The 14,796-nt window shown below is 36.4% G+C and overlaps 1 protein-coding gene across 2 annotated transcripts; it reads left to right on the plus strand.

The window, feature by feature from the left end:
• The first annotated feature begins 7 nt into the window (after positions 1 to 7).
• Positions 8 to 11,125, plus strand: LOC107852820 (ADP-ribosylation factor GTPase-activating protein AGD3). Of its 2 annotated transcripts, none has more exons than XM_016697860.2 (20): positions 8 to 404; positions 502 to 792; positions 1,315 to 1,391; positions 2,203 to 2,303; positions 3,394 to 3,464; positions 4,317 to 4,379; positions 4,733 to 4,777; positions 5,360 to 5,425; positions 5,570 to 5,617; positions 5,737 to 5,832; positions 5,905 to 5,946; positions 6,649 to 6,864; positions 7,001 to 7,132; positions 7,215 to 7,439; positions 7,558 to 7,644; positions 7,726 to 8,061; positions 8,807 to 8,952; positions 9,033 to 9,126; positions 9,938 to 10,389; positions 10,598 to 11,125. In XM_016697860.2, the coding sequence occupies exons 2-20, from the start codon at positions 748 to 750 to the stop codon at positions 10,710 to 10,712; spliced, it is 2,457 nt and encodes an 818-aa protein (XP_016553346.2). In that variant the 5' UTR covers positions 8 to 404; positions 502 to 747; the 3' UTR covers positions 10,713 to 11,125. The 2 variants fall into 2 exon arrangements, with proteins under 2 accessions (XP_016553346.2, XP_016553347.2); XM_016697861.2 differs by having other exon boundaries at positions 39 to 404; positions 9,042 to 9,126.
• Positions 11,126 to 14,796: the final 3,671 nt, after the last annotated feature.

Raw genomic sequence — 14,796 nt, forward strand, 5'->3', positions numbered from 1 at the left:
TATATACATATTTAATCATTATTCTTTTAAATCGAGTGCAGAGGATATTTTGGGAAAGTAAAAGGAGATGGAGGGAACAAAAAATTGGAGAAAAGAAGTGTTTTTATTTTGAAAGAAAAGCGAAAGAGATGTGAAGAGTTTTTCAACTATGTCTTTCTATCCCCTCACTCCTTTTTATTAGATTAGATTTTAGAAAACAATAAAAAAGAAGTCTGGTTTCTTTCTTTTTAGCTGCCATTTGCTTTAAAAGTAAAGTAGCATAGCAAGTGTAGTAAAATCAGAGAATCAGGCATGTAATTAGAATGAGAATGCCAAGTTCTCATAATTCCTACAGGAGTTTGCTGCTGCTAACAACAATACATTTCATTCAGTTCCCAAGATTTTTCTTCTCTCTCCATTTCTAGGTTTTCTACCCCGCAACCTTTACTGCTTCTCCTCTAGGGTTTTGTACCAACACCCATCATCCCTCACTTTACTTTTTATCTTTTTTTATTTTTACAGTACCTTGATTTTCCAATTAGAAGAGTATCAAATTTGGTGGGAGATACAATTACTCGTGCATTGAATTTCCTTTGCTGAAGAAAGTTGTAGTAGCAGCTAGCTATTGTCTACTAAAGACGGGGATGAATTGAGATCGACAGCGGAAATAGTAGATCTTTTATGGCATTGATACAAGTTTCATTGAGAATGGTGTCTTGTAATTTTAATTGAGAGTTGGAGCAGAAACATAAATTCATTGTTGCAAAAATGCATTTTGGTAAACTGGATGACTCTCCCATGTTCCGTAAACAGGTTTATTCTTCCTCTTCTTACTTCTTCTCGTGAGGCTTTCTTTGTTTTAAGTAGTAACTGTTACTGTTGCTTGAGGCGATGGAAAATAAGAATTCTCCTGCTTCTTACTCTTTCACTAAAATTCTTGCTTCACAAGTTAAAGATCCAAATAGCTTGGCAATATGTTTTCCTTTGATATAAGTAATCTCAGATGACATAGTTGTCTATTTCTGAGCTGGAGATTTGGGAATACATGATGTATTTATGTTTGAATCATCTGCTACACTACAACGTGAAAACTGGTTTCTGGTTATTTACTCCTTTTATGAATATAGCTTTGAAGTCAAGAGGGTAAGTTTTAGATGAAAATATGCAATAAGCTCTCAGATGAAGTTGTTGTTCTGTCTTGGTGTACATTGATTCAAAAGTTTTGTTTCCAACTCAAACCTCAGTGTTCTACATAAACAGAGAAAATTTTAGTTCTTTTTCTGGATCCTCACAGATTTTCACTTTGTATTGTGAATTGATGTTTGGGTGAAACAGCTACAATGCTTGGAAGAGAGTGCTGAATCCCTAAGAGAAAGAAGCTTGAAGTTCTACAAAGGATGTCGAAAATACACGTGAGTGTTCTTTGATCGTTGTTTGCTTAATAAAATTTCCTTTTTATTGTTAAGTCATTATTGGCTTAATAAACTAGGCTTTTTTCTTTCATCTTGTTTCTTATAAAGGATGCTGAGGTAATGAGTGAGTAATCTACAGTAATTGCTGTTTTAATAGACATGCAATATTTCTAAGTGAATGTGATTTCATCTCAGAACACATTTCCTTCAATGGAGTGTAGACATCATTAGTTTCTGGTGGTATCACCTGTTGGTCAAATGCCTCGTGATTGTTATTTTTCTATTTTCATTTCTGTAGATTCTTTCTGATAATAAAGTTTTTTCTTGACCTTTGAACTTCTAAATTAGTTGGTTTTGCATCGCAATCTATTTTCTCAAGAAAGAAAAAAGAATGAAGAAAAAAAAAGAAAAAAGAAAAAAGAACGAGTGTCTTCTGCTAGCTAAAAAGAGGTATGCTTCCTGGTGTCTGCAACAAATGAATTAATATTCTTCTTAGAATCTTATTGATGTATCTGTCCTGAAATTCTACTAGTTGAAACCTATTATTTTATAAAGTCATTAGTGCTGCATAAAATCCACGACCTTTTATTAGATTAGTGCCGGGTAGTTCAGCTGCCTGTCAATGGGCAAGGGTCATGGTGAAAGCTTGATGATTTATGTTATAGTGCTTGAGTGTTTATATCAGTTCAACAGTTTGCTTTCTATAAGTCCCTTTTTGGTTGTTTTGTTGGTTAATAGACATCCAACCTCTTTTTCTATCCTTGGTGTTTGTAGAGGTTTTCAAGTATCAGGTTTTCTTTTCTACTTTCAGGGAAGGACTTGGAGAGGGATATGATGGAGATATTGCTTTCGCGAGTGCCCTGGAAACGTTTGGTGGGGGGCACAATGATCCCATTAGTGTTGCATTTGGAGGTAGGTAAAGAGCTGGTACATATATTCATATGATGTTTGGCTGCTTCAATGCATTTGGTGGTAGGTAAAGAGCTGGTACATATATTCATATGATGTTTGGCTGCTTCAAATGTTTATCTAGAGCAATGGGATCAGCACTCCACACACCATTTTCTCTGTCCACTTTTGTAATTTTTTTCAAGTGCTAGTAACAATTTGCAAAACATGAGTTGCACTTCTTGTGGGTTCATAGATGAAGACACATCTCGCAGAGTAATGGAAGCATGGAAAATTAATGGTTTGGGAAATATATGATTATTTCAATCCTTGACATTTCCTTTAAAAGGTAGTCCAGTAACCTTCTATATACGTTTCAATGATCCACTAATTAACCGATTTGTTCAAAACAAAAAAAGGTCATACACTACACTGATTTTTGTCTCAAGTCTCTCTCTATGCTTTATTTTATATTTTGTTTCTTTGGTATCTGCCTATTTGGTATCGCCATTAGAGGAAACCTGGCGATGAGACTTGAACATTGGTTTAACGTGGTACTTGTTTATGTAATCTGGAGTTTGGATTGCATCTTCAATTATCCACATGCCATGTTTGACGATAATGTCTTGGGGGTTGTGAAAACTTCCTGAACCTGTTCTGCTTATTCGCTAAATAGAATTTACTATAATTGTTAATGATCACAATTTTGGTGTGACTTAGTTGAGGATCTTCTTTGCAACATAGTATGTCATATAAAGAAGCAGATTGTATAAGTTAGTGTTCAACTGCAAATCTCCACAGCTATTCTCCCCTCATTTTTAGCAATAGCTAAATGGCGTTTCTCATCAACAGGTTTTGTCTAACCAGCATAGATAGATTGGCTCTATTAAATGCAGAAACACCTTTTCAATCTTCTAACTGTAGTGCTTTGAGTTTTATGAATTGCGCGCCAGCTGGCCAGGACACCACAGCTATCAAAAAAAAATAACCTTTATGAATTCATCTTTTCCTACTTTACTTTGCAAGTTTATTTGAAATTCCAGCTTCAACGTGTAATCTGTAGTTGAATAATGACCCATTAAGTGTTCAGTCACTTACTCTTTTCTAATTGTAGGCCCCGTAATGACTAAATTTACTATTGCACTGAGGGAGATCGGGACTTATAAGGAAGTTCTTCGGTCACAGGTAAAGTTTTCAGTATCTTTTGTTTCTCAATTTTATGTTGTTTGTTACAATATTCCTTCTGATGCTGTATTTCTCAACTCCTTATTCGGGGAAGAAAGCAGCATCGGTTACTTTTCAAGAGATGACTTCAAAACATCTATTCAATATTTCCCTTTCTGTGGTGGGTGCTTCTGAATTATTTCCTTGTCCAGTTACTTTCCTCTTTGATATTCAGTATATGGCTACTAAGTAACTGCATTTTGGTTGAGCTCCATTTTCAGTTCTATCGTGTCCTGGACACTCATTTCCGCAATATCTGTGTTAAAATGTTGCCCATCTTAATCTTTCAAGGACACAAAACTCATGAGTTTCACCATCTGCGACCTAAGAAATGTGGTTCTTTTTTTTGTTCCCTCTTTTTTTTTCTCTCTCCTTTTATGCAAACTTGAATGATGACTTTGTTTGTCAGTAACTTATGAAAATTCTTCTTGTGCTAGTTGAATTATTTGCTGTTGTATTTCTACATTAGCAGAATTTTCTGATCCCTTTGATAGTTGATTCGTTTGCTGGCATATTTTTGATTTTACTCATTCTATCACCTAATTTCTTGATATTTCCTCCTTCGAGGCACTCCTTCCTATGGAAAGAAAAATATTAAGTGCAAATAATTTCTGGATCTGCCAAAGTATTTGTGGGCAGATTTATCTGGTATCTGTGTTGTTGGCAGGTAACAGGTACCCAGTGGAATAGTTGAGATACACACAAGTTGGTCCAGGAAAAAAACTAGAACTTCAAGTGTATCTATTTGGTCTGATAGTGGCATATGCATTTAACTAACCACCTACTTCTCCAACATTCATTCTGTCTTCTCAGGTTGAGCACATACTGAATGATCGGTTACTGCAGTTTGTTAACATAGATCTGCAAGATGTCAAGGTACCACCATTCTGTTACTTCTCTTTTCTAAAAGACATTTTTGATTGCTGATTCAGGATAATATAAGCATCTAAATGTGTCTCATGACTTTGGTCTAGTGTTGAGCAAAGCGTCTGCTCTGTGGGTTAGGCACATGTCACGGTTTTGAACCCTGCCACTGTCAAAAGTCTGGTATTTTTAAGTGGATAATGCGGAGGGTGGGACCGCTATCCGCTGACATTCGAACAATGCGCCATTGGCCTTTGAGGTTTTTCGGTCATTTTAAAAATGAACAAGAACATCCATATGTGAAAAACCTACCAAGTATAGAACAACTGTGTAAGTATTTCCTACAAGGAGTTCTCTTTGTGCAGGAAGCTCGGAAGCGCTTTGACAAGGCTAGCCTAATTTATGATCAGGTATTCTTATTCCTAATTCTCATGAGAAATTTCACCTTCTGATGCATATGCAGATATAGTTTTTCCTGTTGATAACAATTCAATATGCAGAAACCATTCCATTATTAAGTATCCTATATGTTTGCAATTAAAAGACTAAATTCTTCGGAAAATGTTGTAATGCATTTGCTACTATGTAAGTCGTGAGAAATTTCACCATCTGATGCATTTGAAGATATATTTTTTCCTGTTGTTAACTGTTGAGTATGCAAAATCCATTCTCTATTAAGTATCCTATATGTTTGCAATGAGATTAAAAGACTTAATTTTTCAGAAACTGTTGTAATGCATTGCTACTATGTAACTATTATCACAATAATCTGATTTACCGCAACCGGTTTCTCCCATTTAGAAGTTTCTCCCATTGATATATTTTGGCACTTAAATGGGGTTGAGGGAACTCTTTAAGTTTGCGCAAAAAACTTGCAAGATAATTGGATTTCTGAGTTAGATAATTGGTGTTCCTCTGTTGTTGATTTAGAGATTTTCTATTGTGTCAATTAACATTATTTAATTCACCTTGGTATATGCTCCATTCTGCAGGCTCGTGAAAAGTTTTTATCACTAAGGAAAGGCACAAAAAGTGACATTGCCAGTGTATTGGAGGAGGTATAGACAGAGATAGCAGCTAGCCATTCATACTGCCTATAATATTCTGAAGTCACTCTTTTTAGACTTTTGCACATATAAATGCCTACTTTGAAAATAAATGAAGTCAAAAAAACTTTCTTAACACGATTGTAACTCTTCCAGGAACTCCATAATGCAAGATCAACTTTCGAGCAAGCTCGATTCAGTTTGGTGAGTGAATGTGGCGCTGGAGCATCTCAGGGGATCTCTTTGATTTTATGATTAAAAGTGTGTTACCACAATAGCAAAAGCATGTTGACTTCTTTTTTCCTTTTGAATCCTAAATCCAGGTAACCGCTCTTTCTAATGTTGAAGCAAAGAAACGGTTTGAATTCCTGGAAGCAGTTAGTGGTACAATGGATGCTCATCTTCGTTATTTCAAACAGGCATGTCATTCAGATGGGAGCTATTCTAGCCTATTTGTTTTCAATTTCTCACATTTTATTTCTATCTTTTAGGGATATGAGCTTTTGCATCAGATGGAGCCATATATCAATCAGGTTTGTCTTCTTCTTGGTTTAATTGTTGGCAATTTTATTGATGCCTCTTCAATTAATATCACAGATAGGTAGCAACAAATTTTTGATTTATTCCCGATAGAAAAGTTAATGATCAAATTTACATTTTGGTAATGGAATGTGCACATACCTTGCATCTTTCTGCCACTGTCCTCCATTTCTTTTTTCTTTTTATACTCAGAATGGTCCCAACTGGCACTTTTCATGTCTCATGCGTCTCAACATGCACGGCAAACGCTTGTAATATTTCGAGGACTATTTCTTATGTGTTACTTCCTTTCTTCCATTTTAAGTGACATATTATTTGATTACTAGTCCACTCCAAAAAGAATGACATGTTTCTATATTTGAAAATAATTTTATTTTGAACTTTCCATTTTACCCTAATGAGAAGCTTTTGTATTCACACGAATATAATTGCATGCTTAAGACCACAAGTTTTAAAAGCCTGTTTCATCTTAAACACCATATCGAGTCAAGCTACGTCACAGAAGTTGGAAAAGCGGGAGTGTATTATGTAGCATGGATTCATCGTCTTGTCAGGGTATCTAAAATGACTGGAGTTTGGAGTTATTGAACACTTGAGTTACTGCCGATGTGACATGATATTTGAAATGCATAAATAGTTATGTACATCCGCTGGTGTCTCATAGTTGGTAGATATTCAAGTATCATTTTTTGCAGGTCCTGACTTACGCACAGCAGTCTCGAGAACGCTCCAACTATGAGAAGGCAGCTCTTAATGAAAAGATGCAAGAATACAAGAGACAAGTAGATCGAGAGAGCAGGTGGTTGTCCAATGGTTCTAATGGATCTCCTAATGGAGATGGTATACAAGCCATTGGCAGAAGTTCACATAAGCAAATAGAAGCCGTCATGCAATCCGCTGCAAGGGGAAAGGTGTTGAGCCTATTAAATCATTGAGAACCCGTGCATAAATTTTATTGTACCCTTTATTATTGCTTTTGTGTTCTGAAGTTCTCCTTTTTGTTTAGCCTTCGCACCTATCATCAGCTAAACTACAGTGATCTTTCAGGTTCAAACCATTAGACAAGGTTATCTATCAAAGCGCTCATCAAACTTGAGGGGAGACTGGAAAAGAAGGTTCTTTGTTCTTGATAGCCGTGGAATGTTGTACTACTATCGCAAACAGAACACAAAGGCATCTGTGAGTACTATAGGTTGGGATGATAAAGGAGTACCATTCAACCCTAATTTGCAGTCTATTGAGTTCACTTTCTTTTTTGCAGGGGTCAGGTAGTCAACATTCTGGCCAGAGAAATAGTTCAGAGCTTGGTTCTGGACTCCTGAGTCGCTGGCTTTCATCCCATTATCATGGTGGTGTACATGATGAAAAGTCTGTTGCTCATCACACTGTAAACCTTTTGACATCAACAATTAAGGTTGATGCTGACCAATCTGATCTGCGGTTTTGCTTCAGGATTATCTCCCCTACAAAGAGCTACACCTTGCAGGTGAATTGCTATAGAATTTTCATTTGGATTTCTCATGCCAACCATTGCACTGTTATTGCAGGGTGGAGTGTGTGCTAGACTTGTTAGATCAAATTAATAGGTTTCCCTCTTATTGCAGGCAGAGAGTGCCTTGGATCAAATGGATTGGATTGAGAAAATAACAGGAGTTATTGCTTCTTTGTTGAGTTCTCAGGCCCCTGACAGGGTAACTTTTGGAAGCTACTATACATATTCGTTTCCTGTAATTCGGTGCGCAATCATTAACAATGTACAATCTTTATTTCAGTGTTTGCCTGCCAGTCCTATGGAAAGTGGTCATCATCGATCTGCCAGTGAGAGCAGTTCATTTGAAAGTTCAGATTTTGACCCGCCTGCAGTTGAAGACCATCCATCCGACAGGCTTACCTCAACACATCATGATCGTCCTTTCAGAAATTCACAACATCTACGATCTGCTCCGAAAACTGAACAGCCAATTGGCACATTACGTAGAGTATGCGGGAATGATAAATGTGCTGATTGTGGTGCTGCTGAACCAGATTGGGCATCTTTAAATCTTGGTGTTCTTGTTTGTATTGAATGTTCAGGTGTTCATCGTAATCTTGGTGTGCATATATCAAAGGTGAAGTTTTAGATTTCTACTGCGTATTATTTAGTCATAGGCTATACTGCCTCTTGCTGGGGATCTAAAATTCATTTCTTTACTACGCACATTCAAAGGATCTAAAATTCATTTCTTTTAGGTGCATATTCATTTGTTTCTAGTTAGAAAAGTTATAGGAAACCCCAAAAGCTTCTTCTAGAAGTTCCAAGGATTTTATGTTGTATTTAACATACTGGAGTTTTATTAACATTTCGAACTTTAAGCAGCAGAATAGTACAAGATCACCTAAAAGGTTGTTTCTTATTCTCATATTTTTATTGACTGAAAATCAGTTTGTTTGTTTGTTTTGGAGGTTGACACCCATGTATTTCTGCCTGATTCGTGGCTCTAATGTGTGAATATGTAAAATTCCTTAGGTAGCTGAATAATCAGAAAAATGAAATTTCTAGTGGTTCTCTTGATAGTAGCTTTAAAGAGACGTCATACTGGTGTATTGGTAGTTTATGAAAGTTTAGACTAGCTTTTGCAAGGGATGAATGTCAGTTTTTTTTGAAACTGAAGGGATGAATGTCAGTTTTCTTCTTTCTGACACAATTGGAGTGGTTTAGAAAAGACACACGTTTTGAGCATCTATTTGTGTAAACCCCTCTGAACATTGTAGTTGAATGGCCTTTCTGTAGGTAACAACTAGTTATAACATTCATATTGGTGCATTGAGTTGGTTTTCTGCATTTTGTCCTCAGTTGTGATCATCTCTCTGCAGGTGAGGTCACTGACACTTGATGTCAAAGTATGGGAGCCTTCTGTTATAGCTTTATTTCAGTCGTTGGGGAATACCTTTGCAAATTCAGTCTGGGAGGAGTCACTGCAAGCTCGAGGTGCTTTCCATGTTAATGTTTCCGCTGCCAGGTTAGTTTCCTGCTCAACTCATTTCTTGTCTGAAGTTCATCTTCATCTTTCTGATATAATTTGGCCATTGGAAACTGAAGCTCATACAGATCTGATAAACAGCACCAGCTCTATATCAGCAAGCCAAGTCATGCTGATCCCATTTCAACCAAGGAGAAATTCATCCATGCAAAGGTCTACCATCATTCCCTGTAATTGTTTAAAAAATGAGTTTAATGTTTTTCCGTCAGTCAGATTTGTAGAAGAGACATCTTTGGTTGTGTGAAGTGTTATACTCCCTCCGCCCCATTTTATGTGACGCCATTTGACTTGGCATGGTGTTTAAGGAAAAAGGAAGACTTCGAAATTTGAGGTCTAAAACAATCTTGATATATTTGTATGCTGCAAATTATTTCATCAAGGGTAAAAAGGGAATTTTGAAGTGAATTGTTTCTGATTATAGTAACATTAAAAAGGGAATTTTGAAGTGAATTGTTTCTAATTATAGTAAGGTAACATTCTTTTTGGGATGGATTAAAAAGGAAAGGGTGCCACATAAAATGGGAGGGAGGGTTTATGACTAAAGATCTGTAGTAATTTTAGTTTCCTGTCGTAGTGAGTACAAGGATGTCAGGGTACTAGCTTGAAAAATGCAGTCTGAGGCGAACACCATCGAGAAGATCCCTTTTGTCCCATTTTTGTTCTTGGCACTCTGATTTTGGCAAACTCTGTGGATATCATGTCCTTAGCAATAAAGTCTCTTGTCATGTTTGGGAGCTTGTCAACTGTGGCCTGAATAATTGAATTATGGAGATTGGAGATGGACAAAAATGACATGCAATTTTCAACCCGTAGCCTTCCCTTCCCACAAAGAAAAACCCAAGCTCGTCCTTATGTTTATGGGAGAATTGAGCTTATTGTTGGCTGTCTAACTTAAAAAGGATAATGCTGTCTTTTAAGCTTAACATGTTCATTTATTAATTTATTATTTTCTCCATTATCACAGTATGCAGATAAATCATTTGTTCGTCGGACCAAGGACAGTCATTCTGCTGCACAAATGATATGGGAGGCTGTTCGAGCTAATAATAAGAAAGATGTTTATTGCCTTATTGTAAGCGCTGAAGTAGATGTTAATGCTCTTTACAAGCAAGTTGTGTCTAATTCTTCTTCCTTAACCCTTGCCAAAGTAATGCTGCTACAAGAACAATCATGCAGTAATCAGAGTTCTACTTGCTTAAAAATGGACTTGGCAAGTCCAAGTGAAAGGCATATAACTGGACACTTTGATGGGTGCTCCCTTCTACACCTTGCTTGTGAAGCAGCTGACCTAGGGATGCTAGAGCTTCTTATGCAGTATGGTGCAAATGTAAATGCTTTAGATTCAAGTGGCCAGACACCACTTCATTGGTGCGTTATAAGAGGCAAAGCTGCATTTGCTAAGTTGCTTCTTGCAAGGTAATTAAACTTAACATACTGTGCTAATTCTTATATATTTCCTCATTAATGTTTCATTGGGTTGGGGTGGTCATATTTCTTAATAATTTTCCCGTGGGCGACAGTTGCTACTTCCTTACAGATTTAACCTTCTGTAAAGTGTAAACCATATCAATTAGCAATGTGATTCTCCATCTGTTAAAATTTGTCCGTATGTGATTGACTGCAGGGGTGCTGATCCACATGCTTTGGATGGGGAAAGTAAAACCCCTTACGATCTTGCATTGGGCTCAAATTTTGATGACAACGATGTCCTTAGTATCTTGTCAGACACAAATGCTTAATATATTCAAGAGAGTATATACGTGGACAGAGATTGAAGCTGTACCCTTTGTTTGAAATGAAACCAGGGTTTCAGTTGTGTAATTATGTTAGTGAATTTTGTGCTGACGAATCTCCTTTGAAAGACCCTGCTGCTTGTGCATTAAGGGCTCTCGATGTTGCATGTTGTGATCAGCAATATTTCTGGGGACTATACGTTTGAATCTTATATCGAAGTATAATGTAAGGGTGGTCTTTCATGCTTGATTTTGGAGGTCAGATGCATTGGATGGTTGCAGTCTTTTTGTGTTGTAAAGCTGTTTTTTCTGTTATCAGTTTTTTTGGTTTTTGTTTTTAGAGTTCTATTTTTGTGGCAACTTGTGGGGCATTCGCCTTGGGTGCTGGTATTTTGTATACATTTTGCTCTTCTTTTTTCTTTTGTGGTGTATATCTAAATCTAAGTGGTAGTTTAACTGAGGGAAAAGGATTTGCCTGCCTGTCCCTTCAGTGGTTTGGTACATTTGGTGGTGTATGGGAAGGACTAAGGACTAAAGGACTAAAGGGTAGGTTTATGAACTTGCCCGCTGGTTTGCTCAGAGGTAAAAATCTTTTTTATTATTGTGGTATTCGCTGTACAACTGGTTTGCATTGGAGAAACAGAAAAGAATAAACACATCTGGAGTTGGTGCAGTATCATTTAGTTTGATTTATTGAGCGAAGAGCACAAGTACCCTATTTTGATGCCACCTTTAACCAGTACCTATCTTTTCTCGAACACCTGCTAATTCCTGCATAATAATTACCTAAAAATTGGATGATAATGCCCCTAAGTTGTGCTATAAAGCTGTGTGCATGACACGTGAGCTACCCACCTTGTTTCTAACAACTCCGTTCAATTTTTTTTTAAAACAATCTGTTTAATTCAACAATAATCTTCAACTATCTGCATAATTCATTAGAAATCTTCGACGATTTGAACAATTCAATATAAAACATCACTGTGAGTGTTATCTTGTTTCGTTTGAGGTGCAACACGCATGAACTGTGCAGAATTTCTTAACTTTTAAACAAATCACGTCTAAATTGCTTCGAACTTTAAATTTGCAGATTTGGCGAGGTTTATGTGTATTTGATTTGCTTGTTAAATTTTCGGATCATCTGAATTATCAATTATACCTCCAAGAACTATTTGATCTACTTTCCTTGAGAACTGATATATTCTCAAATGATCCGTGAAGCAACTTGCTACTTGACGTATTTGAATTTTGTATCATTTACTATTTGTAGAGAATGACTTAACATAGGATGAACTCAAAAAATTGAAAAAAGAAACTACTAAACTGATATGAATTATGCAAAACAATATGAATTCAAATTTTCAATTTACAAAGGTAATTTCAATTGTATATGTATGAAATGGATGAATTTTATTCTAATATGTGACGAAATTTCGTATCATTTACCGAGGACTTCGGACAAATTTATTTGGAGTTTAAAAGAATGTACAAACCAACTTCAGCCCATCTTGCCTGAGAAATGACCAACTTCTTCCAAAAGTAAATATTTGATATTTCAAACACCTGAAACAATATCGTCTGAATTTTTCAGTTCTTTCCAATAACGTTTATCCAGACCTCACTTGGTGGGAATACATTGGGTTTTTTGTTGTTGTTGTTGTTCCAATAACGTTTATGTCCGAGGTATTATAAACTTCAACTTGTGTTGCAAAAAGTTAAATTCAACTGTAACTAAAATGAAACAGATGCACGATGGATACACTTCGCATTGTCATTACCTTCAATGGGATATGTACCTTGGATTATAATTATGTACATCATGATACAAAAATCTTCCTCTTCTTCAAGAAGTATCATTCCGTTCTTTCATAACATGAATTACTGAATTGACAAATTTTGATAAGAACAAGCATGAACTGAAAGTGTGGTTTGACATTAAGATGAACAGAGACAAATGTATGCTTGTAACTATAGAAGATAGACTCAAAACATGCATACATTTGTTGAAGAATGATTTAGATTAAAAGGGATGTCCGCTTTTTTAAGCAAAATTTTGGGCTTTTAATATTTTGTCAAAATCTGAGACAATACATGGACCAAGCGGCCCAAATAAAAAAAAATAACAAAACAGATTCAACCCTACCCACCACACCGGATATGGCCCAAGAACACACCCTCTTATTATATCTATTGAAAGGAAAGGGTTTCCTAATCTATACTTCACTTTCTCCTTTCCTAAACCCTTCAATATTTGAGCCTTGTTACCACCGCGGATCAACCAAGGCTTGCTCCTTCTACTTTGGATTATCAATGCCCTCATCGTGATTACCCCGTGTGCTGATAAATCAGCTCTCAATAGTAAGTACTTTGCTCTCCTACTTCTCCTTAGCTTGTTTTTCCTCTGACTAACTCTTTCACTATTCATAGTTGTGTTCTCTGGTAGATGGTTATGCTTGATATGGTCTGCTGAGGGTTCATGTCCGTTGTTGTGGTGTTTCATCAATGAGTTAGATCTATTCTTCCACCTCCTTTGACCTATCACTGATCATTCATATTCTGCAGGTAGATCTGGAGTGGAGTGCATGAGAAGCTTCACATATCCACCACATAGTGATAATGTAATACCCCGTACTTTTACCTAGCTTAAAATAGTCCCAGAAATGTTAAATACTTGTTTCACTGATGAATTCACTTTTATACAAGTAGTATTTTTAAGATTTTCACTTTTTATCATGTCGAAAATTGAATAAGTTTTCCATCGATATCAAATTTGCCCAAATCCAACACCCGGGCAAAGAGTTAGAGCCTTTTTAGTGAGACAATGTATCACCTGAGCCATCAACGCATCGCGGAGCACACCAAAATGCAAATCGTCAAAATCCAGTGGGCCTCCGCGATTATGGCGCATCATGCCAAAGCTCAAATTTAGAATTTATTCTTTTTCCAGTGTCTCAGCGTGATACCACCATGTAGGGCCAAACTTTCAGGTCGTAAACAATGTGGCAACGCGATAAGCTCCACGTTGCGCCATCATGCAATTTTCCAGTCATCAAATTCCAGTGACACGGCGTGATAGCGCCGCGTCGCGCCATGGGTCCAAATCAGGAAATTTCACAGAATTTAAAAATGTGTCCAAGGGTTAAAAGGGTTAATTTTCCACCCCTATATATACCCAATAACACGTGATTCATCTATATTTCATCCAAAATATAGGGTTTCTCTCAAGTTTCTCTAAAGAACAAGCTAGGGTTTTCAATTAGGGATTCAAATTCAAGACCCAAATTCAAGAATCTCTCCATCAATCTTCGTAGAATCAAGAACTAAGGTATGGACAGTGTTCATTCATGGATTCCTTTCATCCATGAAGCTCAAGAATCCTCTTTTAAACTATGAATTATAATGTTTATGTTGTGGGTTGATTGAAATCATGATAGTGTTGTTGTATGATTCCCAAGTTGTGGTTTTATGTGTTTTTCTTAAAATTACATTAGTATGTAAGATGAAATACATGAATTGAGTGGTTTATCATGTGTAGTTTGATAAATACACCTATGCCCTAAGTGCGCATGCAAGGTGTTTGATAATATGCCCCAATGAATGAATGATGATCAAGTACTTAGTTTCCAAGTGTCAAGATTATGTCATGTCTCTTAAGTGATGCTACACCTATTTGATTAAGATGCTTCCCATGATAAACCTATGCATTGTGATTGCTTGATGAGATGTTCATAAGATTAGAAGCATGAAATTATGCCATATTTATATGTATTACTATCCATGTACAACATTGTGATGATCACGTGCTTCATGAAATTTCCAACTATGAAATTATGAATTGTTGATATTGGTCATGTGATCATAAGTGTCAAGGTTTGTCAGTTTCATTCTATCAAGTCTTGGGGGTACTTGTACCCGATAGTTTAGCTGTGTGCCTAGAGACATGTCATGTTTTCATGATAATCTCAGTTAAGCTATGATCAGTAGAATTTAGTCAGCCTCCTGACTCAGGAAAACTTAGTAAATTCAGTATCAGTCCAGTCTCTTCCAAAAATCTCAAAAATCTCAGTAATCTTAGTAGCTCAGTAATCTC

The sequence above is a fragment of the Capsicum annuum genome, chromosome 11, assembly GCF_002878395.1.
Source record: "Capsicum annuum cultivar UCD-10X-F1 chromosome 11, UCD10Xv1.1, whole genome shotgun sequence".
NCBI lineage: Eukaryota > Viridiplantae > Streptophyta > Magnoliopsida > Solanales > Solanaceae > Capsicum > Capsicum annuum.